Source organism: Triturus cristatus, chromosome 9, assembly GCF_964204655.1.
Source record: "Triturus cristatus chromosome 9, aTriCri1.1, whole genome shotgun sequence".
Lineage (NCBI taxonomy): Eukaryota > Metazoa > Chordata > Amphibia > Caudata > Salamandridae > Triturus > Triturus cristatus.
In genome coordinates this window covers 854,724,616-854,742,202 of record NC_140592.1, presented here as the reverse complement: position 1 = coordinate 854,742,202, position 17,587 = coordinate 854,724,616, and the positions used below count along the sequence as shown (strand labels likewise).

The 17,587-nt window shown below is 41.7% G+C and overlaps 1 protein-coding gene across 3 annotated transcripts in view; it reads left to right on the top strand.

The window, feature by feature from the left end:
* Positions 1 to 17,587, top strand: part of TRAF3 (TNF receptor associated factor 3) — a 722,485-nt gene that overhangs the window by 548,017 nt on the left and 156,881 nt on the right. For all 3 annotated transcript variants that reach the window (XM_085626329.1, XM_085626331.1, XM_085626330.1), the window contains 2 exons: positions 5,188 to 5,239; positions 13,329 to 13,433. In XM_085626329.1, the coding sequence (XP_085482455.1) occupies positions 5,188 to 5,239; positions 13,329 to 13,433 (157 nt within the window). The remainder of the gene's footprint in view (positions 1 to 5,187; positions 5,240 to 13,328; positions 13,434 to 17,587) is intronic.

Genomic DNA, 17,587 nt, shown 5'->3' with positions numbered 1-17,587 from the left:
TCAGAAAACTCTTAAAAACGGAATTGCTCAGACTGTCATTCAACAACGCTCTAGTGTTTTTGTAGTGACAGAAGAATAAATTACAAGGGCCATTCTTCTCATTCATTTGGGCTTCTACTACCCTCCAGTCACTAGAAAGTTGCCTCTAACCTGAAGTGAAGCAAAGAGCTATATATAACATATAAATAAATACATTCATATGTAGACACCTTCTTGTGCAGATAGAGCACATTATGTTGGTCTGACCCCAAACAAGATAAGGTGGTTTTCTGAACTGAAGGCCCTCCCCATCATCAAAGCTACACTGCAGGAAACGGTTTGACAAAAGTGTTATCTCATCTAGTTTTATTTGCTGGGGCATCACAGAAAGGAGAGACCTTGCTTAATGTATCTAAATTGACTTCAAAAGCCCAGAAGAAAAAAATCTGCCATTAAAAGGGAATCATCTTTACCACCTGCGATTCATGATGAAAGAGCTGAAGATTTCTTGCCCCTTGAATGCACTCATTCCCTTATACAGACAGCAGTAGATGTCCTATTTCAACCTGTTCCATTTTGGAAGAGTAAATGCGATTAAAGGAAGTACTTCCACTTTGATGCAGTGTTAAGGATAAGGAAAAGCGCCTCAAACTTCACCTCCAGCCCTAAAGGCTCTATTTGAATTTGGGGGAACCCAGTGATTCAAATTTGTATTAAATTATGGGTGCGGATTTGTTTTGCTCTCCAGGACAGCATTCTGGCAAGACAACATATCTCTTCGACCTAGAAGTGAAGCACTAGTTTTTTCCCCTCTTAGTTATACATTATTTTGTTTCCAAAACACAGCTATATTTGGGCCTAAGACGTCATGCCTCCTTCAGGTAGTATCTCAGACTCCACTCACTGTGACGGTAATAGTAAGAGCCCCGAGGCCACTTTCTAAACAAGGATGTGGATTCTCATTGTGGTCTTCTTTGGAAGTAGTGAGGACTAGAGGATCCAGTTGAATTATCTATTGACAGGTAAATGTGTTTAAGCATTGATCTGTCTATTCATCCTACACTAATTATCCAAGAGTCAAACCCAAAAGGCACGGTCTCTGGGTCTGGATTACCTAATCTACAGCCTGACTGTGGTTGGGCCTTAGACACCATTTGGCCTCCGCAGAATAATCCCCTCTATCATACTGCGCAATAACACTATGCTAGTTTTTCCCATCTCTTGTCAGCAGATTATAAGCTTCGAATCTTGCCGCTGTTTATCACTCTTGTTGTAATGCTTGTTTGTATTGGTGGTACTGAGTATTCCTTTCTGTACAGCAAGAGAAATTTCAGAACACAGCTGTCAAGTTCCATCTCATAAGGTTCGGTTCTGATTTTTCTAATGCATGTTCTACAGAGATGGCATTAACGAGAAAGAAGGCCATGCCATTAGCATGGCCCCTGTGTTTGGTCTGTCTAGATATAAATAATTTATATGGGGCAAGCTGTTGTTGTAGGGAATGCCATCCTGTCACAGGTCTTCGTTTAGGGTGCTATAAAAAGAACCAACCAGTGAATAACTCTTGTATGAGTACCAAGATCAGAGGACTCTAAAATGCTTCATGCCCAAATTTGTCCTTTCTCGCTGCGAAACAGCCTCCTTATTGCCAAGCTCTGCTTCAAAGCCATTGGACTGTCATGTAAAGGAATCTTTTCTGATGGTGTTCCAACTTTTGCTACAATGGAAGGGGGTACATCTGTTAAGTCCTGGAAAGCGGGCCATGTTACCACCTATATAATTAGCCCTAGATGTAACAAGAGGTTATTACAAAGCCAGGTCTCCATAATTGTTATTTATAGAGCCACCCGTCTATGGGCTGAAAGCAGAGCGCTTCCAGTACAAAGAAATTAAGACTCTGCTAAACAGAATATGTCTCTCTCACGTTCTATCCTCTAAAAATGCAGTATGTAGTTGCATTTACGTAGTGTCGTATAACCCTCTCTAGGTGATGATTTGGTTTAGCAAACAGGTAACCCACAACGGGTAGTACAGGCAGCACAAGAATTTGCGGTGGAGTTCATGTCGGGATGAGCGTTGAAGTGCAGTGTGTCCTATATTCAAGTGTTGTGGTATCATGCGTGATTGACCAAATTTGTGCTCTTATCGTATTATTGGTCACTCTATTAGGGTGTAATGGCGAGGAGAAATTTAATGGATGGAACGCATGCCATTTACATTAGTTTATTATTGTGCTTGGGTTGAGTGGGCCTCTGTAGACTCCATCCAAGAGTAACACAGGAGCCTTCTGTAGTTTGTATAGAGCATAGGTCATTATGCTAGATGCTCCATACGGTTTCCCTAGCGCAAACAGGTGAGGAGACTGCAGGCATGCACTGTAAACAAGCCGCCACAGGAATCCATCCATAGCTAATGCTTTTTAGAGATTACTCAGTAAGGATCGTAATCAGTATCAGAGTGCACGGGTTACATGGAATCATTGTAAACCGGACAACTTGAACTGGCCTGCAGTCATACAGTGGGTACAGGCTTCCATGATGAATAATCTCTCCAGTCCATCCAAAAGGTATATGGGGTGGTTGATAGGTCTGGGCTTGAGTAACTAAACAATATTATTGCTCTTTAGAGATTTCTCAAGAGTGACAGAGTTGCAACCCAACAGACTGCGCTGGTAACAGGCAGCCAGTGTAAGATGCTATATAGGGTCCACCCTTAGCCAAAATAAATGCTCTTCAGAAGCTATAAAGAGTGAGGGGGTATCCGAGGGCTCGTACAGTTTACAGACAACCAGATTCCTAGGTCTGTAGTGTACAGACCCACAAACAAAGCATCACAAAAGGAGGCAGACACCGTGACAGTTCACAAATCTGGGAGACTAAGAGCTTATGCTCTGCTCCTACAAAAAACACTCAAACCTTCGTATTCTAGAAATATCATTGTCAGGCAGATGTCATGCTTTGCTTGTTTGGGTCCTCTCAGAGTGACAGCTCATGGCTTTCAGTAGTTACAGGCAGCCAAGATACAGCCCTTTAGGGTTAACTCAGGATTGAGCGAGGAGTATCTCACTGCGTGCACTGGATACAGACTACCATGCAAATGCTCTAGTAGGTACATAGAGAAGTAACTGTGGAGTGCACTGGTTACAGGCAGCCTGGTAAATTATTTATTTGAATTTCTCTTGTATGGTACTTGTCTTTGTTGGGGCGGAGTTCAATAGATGTTCATCCTTCAAAAGGGAAAGCAATTGCTGTGATTTTGAAATAAATATGGAAAAGCAAGATTTTTGTTTCCTCCTTGAATTTTATGTGGTCTTGAAAGTGTCTTCTCTTTGCAGGGAGTGGTTTCCATAATCCTACTGTTTGTACAGAAAACGAGGTTCCTCTAATGTTCTCTCCTTCTGGGGGATGTGCAGCTGGAGGTGTTGGTCTGTAGTGCAGTGTTCTTTTCTATGTGCATCTTTGGAACTTAATGGAACTTAGCATTGGACTCTGTCCAGTTCTTTACATGACAGGAGCAGTAGAACAAACGTTTACATTAGCCACTTTGGTCCAATGGCCTGTGGAGCTGGAGGATGTGTATTTCCATTTAACCAAGCCATCACTCACACGGGTAGGACATAAATTGTAGTGCTGTAGACTTCCATTACTGAAACTGGGCCTATCATTTGGCCATCAGTCTGCACCAGGAAGATTCACCAAAGTGGAGACTGCATTTGTAGAACATTGCATAGTTTTGGGAACCCGAATCCTTTCTTGTCTGAGCAACTGGATCAGGATAAAAAGAGCAGAGTGGCCTACATTTCATTTGGGTCATCCAGGTTACGGGCTAGTTTAAAGAATCCTTCACCTTGAGGTAGTCTTCCCTGTCAGGGCAGTGACTGCACATGTGCAGGAAATGTGTCAAACCTGAGCACTTGAAGATCTTGAAAGTACTTTGTTTCATGGCCCCCTGTATCCCGGTAGAGGCACACTTCCACTTGTGGATGAGACGCGCTCATCTGTCCCTGTGTTTCAGTGGTATCTTACGTCCAGCCCATGCCCATGCTAGTGCCAGGGTCAAGAAACTTAGTCTGGCTTTTGGCCAGGGTGTCTGTTGTAAGGAGTTGTTGGTTAGGCCCCACAAACCACATTTGATCTGTGAATTTTACATTGCATTTACAGTGAATGAATATCACAATTACTAGCTGACCACCTTTGTTTGTACGTGAAGAGAAGGGTTTTGTACGCCGCTATGAATTTCATTGCTCAACCTGGCAGGTCTTTTACCACAGCATCCCAACAGCTGTATCTCAACATTTCAGCAGGCATTAGACTACAGCCAGTGCTCATATTCACCTATCCGCCCGATAGGAATACACAATAAACTAGAAGAGAGAGTTTGCATGTCAGATTAGAGGATTTCGTTTAAGGTAAATGCAGAGTTGGCTATCGAATCAGCCTAGCTTGCTGCTCGACGCTTCTAGGAACTCACCTGGTCATTGTTTCTTTTTAAAATTTGGTCCATGACAAAAAAAGTTGCTCAGGAAGTTTAGAAAAGAAACGAAATCCACGTGAAACAGCCTCCCATCTGCAGCCTGTGCCTTGTTCTGTGCATTCTCAGTAAAGGCTTTCAATACCTGTGACCCAGTTGTCTGTTTTGGGCAAACTAAAGACTGTTTTTGCTGTGTAGTTGATTTCAGCAAGCATATACACCTTTAGTAGTGACGTGCCTTGCACTCTTTTTTTCTCCTCTGAACAGCTCTTTGTTTTGCACCTACCTAGTTGTATTTGACTATGGTACCCAACCTTATAGGCTCCTGGAAAACACTTGTTAATGTGCGGTGTGACAGTCTCATGTGGTATGATTTAGTGTAATTTGGTGGGTATAGTTAAGGTTTTAACAGCACACTTTTTTAACAATAGGTTAAGTGGTATCTCGGGGTAGTGCTAGAAGACAATTGAAGAAACACTGTGTGCATGAAACCATATAATATTCACTCTCAATATCTGTGAGCAACAAAAGTTGTGTGACATGGGAAGTGTGTGTGTGCGCGCGTTTGTGTGTGTGTGTGTACCCTAGCTGGAGGTGGAAGGAATGTATCTAACTGAAAAGGCAGACTTATAGATATGCATACGAACATTTGTTTGGTCAAGAAATTGTTATAAAATAAATTTGGGACAGATTAAAAATAAGTTTGGTCTAACATGTTTATTTTCCTTTTCTTGCCAGCTCTCCCATCGCAAAATGTACAGCATGTCAGGAAGTCATTATTAAAGATAAGGTACAATTTTTCACACTCAGTTCTTGTATTATCTGTATTACAAATGTATCTGCAACATTGTGTTCGGCTATTTGAGGTTTTATAGCATGCCACATACTGTCCTAAGCCAGCTCAGGTTGTGTTGGATACTTTACAGGTTTGAATTCTCGTGTGTGGTTGGACACATTCCACAGCAGGTATGTGGTATAGCAACAGGTAATAAAAGCTCTCTTAGAAAAAATTATATTATATATTTTTAGCCTTTGTATAACACTCATCATCTAGGGCCAGCTGAAGAGCTAGAAAGAGATAGCTCTAAAAGGATGTTCCCTTTACCAGTGTGGGGGGGGCATGGGATGGTGGGGGGAGGGATTCCTCAATGGGATCAGCAAAATTGACATCTCGGCATGATGTGGAGGGCAGCAGAATATTAAGTGTATGACTTTATTAGACAACGACAGATAAAAAGCATTAGAGCAATAATTCAAATAGCAAAATGAGCATCACTTTTTCCATATATTTCCCCATTATACCTTGGTCTGCATATTGATATATTATGAAAGCATACATGGCCCTATTGCTGCTGCAAAAGGCACCCATAGGGACTCTGATTGCACCATTGACTACATCTGGTATTTGGGGGAGCAGTTTTTTTTTAAGAGCTCCGTCCACTTATATCTGTAAATAACACCAAAGAGCATTAACAATTACGCAAACCTGACACTGACCTTACTTTTGTGCAGTTATTGGTGAACACTTGAAAATATATAAAAGGACAAACTTTGGAAACAAAGTTTTAATGAGACTCCATACATCCTAATCAATGACTTGCTTTATCTTGGAGGAGGACAGAGCAAGCGCTGGAAACTGTATGCTGAATGGATTCAAAAGAGACTCAGCTAATCCCATGCTGACGACTGCCGCTCTGCTGCATGGTAGGCGGTAATCCTCGCTAGAGCCGCTCAAAGGGATTATGGGGCTCGGAGGTCACGAAGAACCAGTGTCTCTTCCTAGTCTCGCTGCAAATACATCACCATTTACTTTGCTTTTCACTGTTCTAAAAATGGTCAGTTACAAGGCTTGCTGAGGTCAATGTGGAATTCGGACTTCAGGATTTACTAAATTTGCAGATTGTGTAATCCTTTTTTGTTTTTTTTACTAATATAGCCAATTTCCTTCACACATCCTCTCACCCACAAAATACATAGATTATTAGTACAAATATGGATGTGAAGCAGTAGAGTTCGACATGAATGGGAATATATATTTCCAGAAACATTGTTTATTAGTTTTGCATTTACTTAATACAAAACAAGAGGGCCAATTTCACAATAAGCTCTTATGAGGAAGTCACAGTTTGCAGTAGTCAACCCTCTCAAATATACACATTCCTTCCCTCAACATAATCCATCCCTCCACCCCAAAGGAAAGACAATATGTCCATTGTTCTTACAAAAACACTATATGTCTCAGTTTGCATGGACATCATATTTTTGGGTTCCTTCTTAAAGATCCATTCTTCGTATTTAATTTGGACCTCCAGACATGACAAAAGCTAATTAAAAAAATACAAAGCTCTCAATCGTAGGGGCATTTGGGAGGCTCTGGCAAATTGCTCTAAATTCCCCCAAAAACCAAGTACTTTCCCTTCATGTTGCTAATCCATGAATGGGAATTTACTGTTACATCAAAAAAAGTGTGTTGTGCAAGCAGTAAGGTTGAACATGGCCTACAAGCCCACTGTGTTTCGATCATCCTAAAAGTGTGAAGCATCACTTGGAGAAGGGGATGAAGAACCCTGAGGTTGGACCCCGGTGGTGTTGACAGAGGCTGTGATAGATCGCCTGCTGGTAGTGAAATTAGAGGTGGTGGCAGAGACACGGCCAGACTTGTCCATGTCACCTGAAGGTTTGAAAAGCACTGTTAGGGTGAGTTCCCAGTACATTTAATTGATGTGCTTGCAGAGTGTTCTCTGACAACAGTACCCCAAATTATGTTTCCCAAACTAAATGTATAGTTTTCGAGGCATCATTTTTATTTATAAAACTATTTAAATTAGAGCTCCAAACCCCTTAGGAGCACATTGTGATTTAAAAACTACTTGTTAGAATTGTTGCCGACTACATCCCGCCCCAGAGACATTTGGGAACCGCTGGTATCATACCTCCGGGAGCATAATGAGGGAGACTAGGTGCCTCACCCGCTGGTTGCCCAGGCGGAATCTTCGATGTATAACATAATGAATTGCAGGAGGCAACCTCTCCGTTGTGAGCATTCTATATAACTGGAGTACATTTAAGGTGGACAGATTGCTGGACATTCAAGTCAGAGAGACTCTTGAGAGCCACTGGCAGGCCGAGAGCCATGATGGGGGTGCGTGTTAATCCATTGAACCACATAGAGGAAAATGTTACAGCCCGATTTGTGTGTGGGTTTCCCATGCATGTAACTACCCTTCGATTTTTTTATGTACCGTGCACAGTCTGATTAATGCTGATGTTATTGTTTATTGCGCTGTTTGCAAAAATATGATAAATAAAGTTTTAAAAAAACAAAAAAACTACTTGTTTAAGTTTTTCTTACAGTCCTCCAGAATTCATAGTGCTTCTATTGTGCAGCAAAAATCTCATTGGCAGCGTGCATTAAATTATGTATAGGCAAGTTAGGGATCCCAACTCAAGGGGTTTAGTCTGAGCTGCAGGCAAGATGGTTGCCTTCAAGCTTGCTCAAGTCGGAAACCGCGAAAAACGGTTTCTCACACGGAAGGAAATTGGATTAAGTGTTTATTAGACTTCAAAATCATCCTGCATTTATGCGCAGAATATCTTCTTGTCCATGTGAATAAATCTCCCCAAATTAGTTACTGTATGGTCTAGGTCATTCTTGGCTTTATTGACCTTGGGAAAAAGAGGGGAGCATACATAGTGTAAAGAATGGGTAGGGGAGACTGGTTTATGCTTGACAACAGGTTACAGTGAGACGTACATGGGGTTTGGGATAGGCTGTAAGTGGAGTGACAGCAAGGGCTGAAGAGGGTAGTCAGGGTGGGGATTGGATAGCAAAGTGGGTTGGTAGCAGCAGTGGGCAAAGATGTGCCCCGGTTATCCGATAAATCCTGTACACTGTGACTGTTTTCGGAAACAAAAAAGTGCTGGCACCTGGAAGGTTTGAACTGGGTTGGAATTCCAGTTGAAAACTCCGAATTACAGTTAAAAACCCTCATAGATTAGCAGGAGAAGTCCTGACATTTGGTATTTGCTTTCTTGCACCTCCTAGATTCCATGGTGGCTGTTACTGCAGCGTGTCTTACAAAGGCCAGCAGACATCTTGATTGTAATTGCCAGAAATGATAGGGTGCTATTGCTAATTGACTTACGTATGATGCACAAGTCTTGAAGGAGATGTGTGCAGGCATATCCTATTGAATTTCTGGTGACCTTTGATAAAGCGGAGGACTGTGTGAAGAACTTTATTCAAGGGTGTCTTATGGATCTAGAGGATTCACAGGAGTGTCAAAGACCAGCACACTATCAGCTGTTAAGATGTTGTCATCTGTTAAGAGTGACTTCTCTTTGTGAATTTGGCACTGTTAATGTCATGCTGTCTTGTGTTTGTGTGCATTGTGCATCTTTTAGCTGTGGTTGGCGTGAATTAATAAAAGATAAGGGATTTGGCACTTTAGACAAGGTGCAGATGTCCAGCTTCTTCTCATCAAGCTATTCCTGCATCTGATATTACATTATGGCATTGGCAATGAAGACAAAATGTCTTGGTCAGATTCATCTTTAGCTTGAATTGTTACTGGAGCATTTTTCTGGTGGGCTATATTGTAGCTAGATGAGATCTTCAGTTGTAGCTGAAGGAACTCATCTACAACAGTTTCCTACTCGAGCGACTGCAGGGTGATGCCACCAAAGCCATTCAGGAAGTGAGGGTGTCTAGCAGAACTTGATAGTGGACAGTGTGAAAGATTTCAGTGATCAAGAAGGGATAGAATGCAGAGGGTGCCGTTGTCTTTGATTGAAGAGCTTCAGTTATCACTTGGATGATTCCTGTGTCCATGCTGTTATGTTGCCTAATGCCAGTTTCCAAGCCCTACAGAAGGCTATTGCACTTGATCTGCCATGCTGGGTCTTTACAATTTCATTCTCGATATGTTTCCCAAGAAAAAGTAGATGTATAATGATACCATTGTTTGCAAAGTTATTTGAATTATGGTTTGCCTTGTAGGGTAGTAGCAGGGTCTCGCTGATCTTGAAAGCATCTCAAAGTGTTGTGCATAAAGGACACATTTAGGATGTTTAGTAACAGTGTTAGCGTTTCCCTGGATATCACCTCCTTGACTTTTGACACAATGCTTTTGTTTTCCTAAGTTATGGCTTTGAGGAACTGGAGCAGGCATTCCATATGGTCTGGTTACAGGATGTGGCAGATCATCCATTTGGGTATGTTGTACGGTGAAATCCCCATGTAGGCCGCTTGCGTGCCATCAGTGTGCTGTTGCATCTTGTTATCTTTGAAGAAGTTGTTTAAGGCTGACCACCTCTCTGTGTAGTGGGCGAATTGGGGTCTACTTAAAAGATTTTTGTAGTATCTGATGACGTTAAAGAGCCACTGTGCCTTTTCGAAGCCTTGCTGATGGAATATATAAAGAAAGCAACCGTAGCAACTGTGATGAGCAGACTCTTGGTGGCACAGAATTGTTTCAAGGAGGTCATGTTGTTTCATTTTTATGCATGCCTCGCTTTCATTTCCTGGTGTCAGATGGTACACTTGAGCTCCTAGCTGGAACATGGTGTGGATGGTTTCTTTCAATGAAGTGGGGTTTTATCTGTGTATGTCCATCTGCTGTTGTCTGGAGAGCTTGTAGTTTTGTAGAAGGATTGCAACGTATGTGTTGAGTCAGATGTGACTGCCAAGCTAGTATGGAAAATGCCTTGTGGGAAGTTCTAAAGGATCCGTTTTTTGTTTTGTGGTGTAGGTCTTATCAATCACAGTTGATGGTAGATTGGTCTGCCAGTCAAAATGCAGAGGGGCTGAAGGTGATGCTGGGTGTACATGTTCAAATGAGCTCCAGTATGTTTCCCTTATCCTGGGATGCATACGTGATGAGTGGTGCCATGTTGGTGTTGGCCACCAGATATTGAAGTCTTCCTTCATGCTTTTGTAGCTATGTTGCCTAAAAGGTTTAAGTTTCAAAGGAAATTGTCGGCAGTGTTGAATAATAGGTTGTAGCGATCAAGAGGACCTTGAAAGAGCTGAATGCAGGTTGCTGTTTGGATTTGCAGGTCCACAATGTTCGATTAATAACAGCAGTAACTCCTTCAGGACAATTCGGTTGGTCAGTGTTCCAAACCAAGTAGTCTTTAGGAACCCAAACATGAATATGTGATGGATATTCAAGGGGGTCAAGGTTTCTCTAATATAGATTACATTTTAGTTATTGACTGTATTGATGTGAGCAGTGGTGGGGGTTGTACTGTGGGTGGCGTTGAGTGAAATGTTGGTGTCAATAAAGCGCCATATTTTATTGTTCTGCTAAAAGAAAAGGATTATAAAAATTATTCTCTCATGTTGATACAAAAGTGCCAACTTACGTTGTAGGACTTTCCTGTATATTATTTCTTTGATTTGAGGTTACCTTGGAAACAGGAAATAAAGCTAGACTGCAAGGGTCAATAGCACAATTCAGTCTATTCCATAAAGAAATACAGTAGCTTTTTTTGGACTCTGACTCAGCTGAAACCCTGCTGGATCGCTGCAGCAAAAACATGCTGTACAACAATTGATGCTCTGCAAAGGATGATTGATGGACCGATGAAAGAAAATGTGACGGAAAAGCTTCGCTGGCACAGACGTTTTCCAACTAATAATTCCCATGTTTCTAGAAGTTCTGCATGAGATCTGGTCTTGTCTGTCTCCTCACTGCATTTAAATTTCAAATCACCGTAGCAGGAAGTTGTGTTGTAAAGTTTTATTTACGCTTTGTGTTCTATAGCTATGTGGTCTACTTTTACGCAGTTATTGGGGGTGTGGTGGGAAGTGATCTCTGGTGATTTATAGAATGTACTTTTGTCAGAATTTAGACACAAGGTTATTAGTCATAGACAGGGCCACTGGAATTAGTAAGGCACGGGAGTGCCAAATTATGCAGCAGGGGGTTGACTAAACTAAGCAGCAACAAAGATTTTGCAGCGAAATGTGACACTTTTCATGATAATATGACTTCATTATTTGTCATTTTTACTCCATATCCCCGTGCAAGGGTTTCATTTGAATGCCAGTTTAACACCCAAATTCAGCAACAAGCAACAGGAAGGCGATTGTCAACCTTTGCGATGGGTCTTCTACTGCGTGACAAATCCTGTCCCTGCATTTTTGTTTTTGGTAACTTGATCTGTTTGACCTAGTAGCAACATTTTGTTTGCCAGAATGTGCAGGTTATGCAGTAGATGATGGATTATGTGGCAAACACATAATTATGCAGAAAACACAGCAGCCGTAAAATCGCATAATTCCAATGTTACTGGTTGTAGATTTGGGAACTACGAATCTAATAAAGCGAAGCCTGCTCAATTGCCAAAATCAATGATGATCCCTTATTTAGAGAATTATTTGCTGATAGCCTGGCTTGCTTTTGCACCCTTATCAAAGGCTAAATGTACATCTGATTATCTTTTCCAAGCTAGATGCAAATTTGAAGGATCTGTACATGAGGGTGATGACAAGTTACTTCCCCAAAGTAATACAGGATGAATTTACAGACCAATCCTGCCTCTCCTGATTCTACTTTGGTACTCTGATTGTCATTATTTAAGCTATACTTATCATGAACTAAGGCAGTGACGGCTCGCATAGGGCGTGCTGCGGGGCAGTGGGGCGGGGTGCGGGAGGGGCAGGGTGAGGGCTAGTACACTCGGACATACGACTGAACGGAGGAAAGTAATAATTACTTTCCTCCTTTCCGTCGTATGTCCGAGTGTACTACCCCCACCCTGCCGCGCCCCGCCCCACCGCCCCTCAGCACGCCCTATGCGAGCTGCCACTGAACTAAGATAGAGTTCATATGTGCTCTGTATACACGACAATGCCCGGCAGGTCATCCTTTACCAGTGTATAAAGGGGGTTTGTCATAAGCCCATTAAGGGCTCCTACACTTATTCATTAACGTTCAAATTTCTCTTTGCTTTGTAAATTTGTCCATTTGCATTGTTTACTATTTCCCAAGAAAATCAATCACTCTGTGATAGATTACATTTAAAAAAACACAACACAGATAAGGGGTTATGGTAAAATCAAATTTTTATAGTTTAATTATCCTGCACATGGAGTTTTGTAGAGAGTACCAAAAATATTTCAGTAGATTTTGTTTGAAAATGCGGAGTGCAATGATAAATTTAATTGGATGTGATCCCTCCTTTTCTCTACCCCTCTTTTTTTTAAAAAGTTAATAGGAGCAGTGGTTGCTGGCATGGATCGGTGGTAAAGAAAAAATAAATAAAACTTACCTTACTTCCTCGCTGCCCCTCATCGTCCATATGCTCCGCAGGAACCAGGAAGAGCACCCAGGCTCCCCTGACCAATCACAACGCTGCAATGCAGTGTTGTGATTGGCAAGCACCCAAGCTCCCCTGACCAATCACAATGCTGCAATGCAGCGCTGTGATTGGTCTGAGTGCCTCGGTTCGGCGCTCAGCCATGGAATGGGGGCCTGAGCATGTTCTCTACGCTGGCTGTAATGCAGCCTGTATGGAGACCATGCAAAGTGTGCATGACTGTTTGGCTGGCCCGAGAGTGCCGGCCAAACAACAATTTGGTAAATTAGAATCTAACTAGATGGTGGTTTGAAAGATCCTACAAAGAGCACCTTTCATTATTGGTGTTACTTTTCTATTTATAATGAACTAATCATTTCTGGTCTTTTGAGACAGTGAAATGGCAAAACAATTTTGTATTGCGAATTCACAGTAATTTATTATATATAATTCTAACTTCTTGACATCAAAGTGAAAGTTTGAGGTAGTGTTCCTATAGAAAATGTTTACTGCGTTTTGAAAATGATGTTCCCATACAAAAAAAAATTAAAGCCTTTTCTCAATTTTTATTTCAGGTTTTTAAGGACAACTGTTGTAAGCGAGAGGTCCTTGCCCTCCAAATGTATTGCCGAAATGAAAACCGTGGCTGCAAAGAGCAAATAACACTGGGTAATCTTATGGTAAGCTCTCATTAGAAGGGGTTCTTTGGAGATGTAATTGTTTGTTGTTGAATTTCAATAAAAAACTGCAGGAGTTTAGATGTTTGTCTATATGAAACTAATGTCTGGTTGCTTCTCGGAAGACACCATATTACAGCCTCTCGGTCTATGATTGGAAGACACTGGAAACTCTAGTTAAGGTCTTAGTGTGTTTTTCTAACAATTAATTTGAGACTGAAGGGTCCTTCTCAGTAGGTCGATGGGGATAGCTATCTGAAACGGTGGTGGAAACCAAATTAGTGAAATGCAACACAAGAATGGAACATATAAAATAAAAAGCAAAAACTGAAGACAACCATCGTGCCAAAACAAAAACGAAAGTGTCACCAGAATTGAAAAAGTGAAACTTCATGAAGAAATCTGCACGCAAAAAGTTTTGAGTTCATTTCATTTGTAATCGCGATAGGGAACTTAAACTTGACGTGATCTTGAATTTTACTTGTGCTTTACTTTCTCTTGTAGCCACTCTCCATCTGCTTTATATAGTTTAAGGATAGTCTGCTTCTTTGTTTGTTTTCAGTTGATGATCAGCTCTCTTTTTTAGTTTCATATTGAATTGCTGGTAATGTACAGTTTCTTGTTTTGCAATACCTTCCAGTATGCAGCAGTAAAAAAGTGTCATTGCAATTGACGCAGCTGGAAGCGAAGGGACACTTGATCTATCTGGTATTTCCTTTCAGTGTTTGTGTGCTGCCTCCGTCAGTAAATAAATGAGGAACACTCATACATATTTTTTGTTTCAGTCTTAAACCCATTGATGGTATCGCCGCTTCATACTCCAAGTATACCCTTTCTTATTTTCAGTGACTAACTTTTCATTTATGACTTTGTCTGTAAAGGATGTTTTGACCTTCACGTCTGTTAACGACTATCTTCCGATCATACTGTTCTCTTTTTCTTTTTTAACAAGACGTAAATAATGATTTTATGACGACTTACTGAATGCTGACACTTTTAAAACACCATACCTCTGCTGGGTATCTTCAAAAAACACAATTTCTGTGCCTCCCACTGTCCCACCTCTGCTCCCTTCCTTCCTTGAAGGAAGTTTTTGTCACAGTGTGATCTGTATCTGCCTCCTTTGATCATATTCTTTCACATATTCTGATAGGTGGATCTTCACGTAACCTGTTTAGTTATCCCTTCTATTTCTTGTGAAGTCGTCGGACGTTCTCCAAAAGTTCATCTACCTAGCACCAAACCCTGGGGGCCGCATGCGTCTGGCCTGCAGAACTATCCTTCGCAAAGGTCAGAAAGCGAGTTCATATTCTGTCAAAATGCTACTGAGTATCCCTCACAGTTGCGGTCAGGCTCTCCATGGCCAAGATGTCCCATATCTTTGCCCACCGTAATTGCATAGTAGTGACTTCTGACTCTTTCCAGCGAAAGATGATCCCCAAGTGTGCTGCCACCAAACAATGAGTAATCCGGTAACCTGAAGGGGGAGTAAATGGATAAGGACCCTCCTCGTCCGGGGTCCCCAAGAGCGCTTGATGGGGGTCAGCGTGATCTGTGCGATTTTTGGAAAATTTGACAGAACACCTGTTTCCAGCATTCTGTAACTACCGGAATTGCATAAGCATTAAAAAACGTATTATATTTGAAATGTTTTAGCAACATGTAAAAAGAAAGGCTTTCATGCCTGATTTTTATGTATATACTTTTATATACATATATAAACCTGTTTGAATAAATAAACAGGTAGGAGGATGCTACGGGTTAAAGATACTTTTGTAGCCCTCATGGTCATTATGTTTAGAAAGAAAGACATTGTCAGCCTGTATGATACATTGTGAGCTACCGTTAAAGAAAGTGTTTGCTGTAAGTGTCTCCCACTTGGGCTTCTTTCTTTATTATATTTTCACTATTTTTTTTGATTTTGTTGTAGTCCTCTGAAGACTAGCATCTCTTTGTATGTACATTAAGACATGCCAGGTCCATAATGCAATAGCAAATAATTCCATTTACTTTTCAGATTTGAACTGTAAGTAAGCTCTGTATTGAAGCATTACTTCGATGTGGGGAAATGACACCAACCATTTATAAATATGAATAATGAGTTTAAAATGCCATTCATTCATTTTCTATATGTGAGACATCTTTACTAATAGCCTTCTCTCCTTTCTAAGGGGCTCAACCAATCGTTTCAGGATGAATTATGTTTACACAGCAATAATAGGCTTTTCATGTTCGGTAAATGGTTTCTGGTTATAAATGAAATTCATACCAGTTTGCCTTCTTTTGTATTAAAGAAAGATCCTTATGTTTGACTGAAACACATGGACTGCACCACAATTAAAGAACGATTTTGTTTTTGTTTGCGGTCTGTCTATTTCTTAGAGAAGCTAAGGTGTGTGTGTGTATGTGTATATATATACATATATACATATATATACATACACATACACACATACATACACTTCCCCAGACAGGAGACTTATTCCGGTATGGCAAAAACAAAATCCACTTCAATAACGTTGAAATGTTATTGCATTACAATATCACCATGTAGCAAAAATGAGCTGACGTGTTTCGGCGTCACAACGCCTTGGTCACAGATAAGTCATGTGTTGTTACTAGCACCAACAAATGTGAAACATAAGGTAGAGAGGTGCTGACACTTTAAATCCAGACCTAAATGTCAGCCATCTTAGCTTCTGTTCCCAAATATAGACATATGTTAGTGAGTAATGGAATAAGGGGTCATAGTTTTCCAAACTGTTATGTTATGTTATTGTAATTTTATAGCGCGCACAGCTACTCCTAGGAGTGTCCCGGAGCGAGCTAAGAGGACAGTGACACAAAGGAAATTAGAACAAGAATGTTTTGAGGTGCTTCCTGAACAGCATTGAGTCCTGAATAGCACGTAAGGATAGTGGCAATGCATTCCACAGCATGGCAGCCTTAGAAGCAAGAGATCTACCTCCCATACGATGAAGACGAACGCGTGGGGTGGACGCAAGGAGCTGAGAAGAAGATCTCAAAAGCCTGGTAGGCCTGTAGAAAGAGAAGCGCTTCCTAAGATAGAGAGGACCTCCATCATATAGAGCGCGATGTGCAAGAACCAGAGCCTTGAATTCAACGCGTTTCCTGACTGGCAGCCAGTGCAGCAAGTGGAGTGAAGGCGCAATACAGTTTCTGATGGGAAGATTTACCACCAGCCGGGCTGCCGCGTTCTGAATAACCTGCAATTTTTTAAGTAAATAGTCGGGAAGGCCAATATATAGACCGTTGGCATAGTCAAGACGAGAGAGGATCAAAGCCCGGACCACTGTTTCCTTAGCTGGTCTAGGTAGCAAAGGTAAAAACTTTCGCAGAGATCTGAGAATACCGAAGCAGCAGCCTGTACGTTTTTTAATCTGAGTCTGAAAGTACAACTGCTCGTCAAACCAGACCCCCAAGTTTTTGACTGGGAGACCCGTGCAGGAAGGAGAGGGATAGGCTGAGGGCCAGAGAGAGTCTTTAAAATGAGGAGGAAATTTACCATAAAGTAAGATTTCCGTCTTATCCTCATTGCATTTCAATTGAGCGCCGGATAGCCAATGAAAGACTGCTGACAGACAGCCCTGTACTCTGGTAGTAGAGAAATCAGATTTACCCCATGTGAACAGGAGCTGAGTGTCGTCGGCATATGCAACAACCTTTGCCCCACACTCCTCTGCCAGTTGAACTAAGGGCGTGACATAAATATTAAAAAGCAGGGGACTCAGCGAGGATCCCTGAGGCACACCGGTAGTCACAGGCTGAGGACGAGACGCAAAAGGCGGGCGCCAGACCTGTTGAGACCGTAGAGAGAGAAAAGATTGCAGCCACTTCCAGGCCTGACCTGTAATGCCGATATCAGCTAGCCGAGACAACAACATTGCATGCGGCACGGTGTCGAATGCAGCCGACAAATCCAGAAGGATAAGGGCTGCACTTCCCCCCGAATCCAGACACTCACGGAGAGCTTCCGAAACCTCAACTAAGGCAGACTCAGTGCTATGGGAGGCTCTAAAACCCGATTGAGCCGGATGGAGAAGCCTCGATTTCTCAACGAAAGCAGTCAGCTGTCTGTTGACTACCTTTTCACAGATTTTTGCCAGGCAGGGAAGTAGAGAAATCTGGCGATAGTT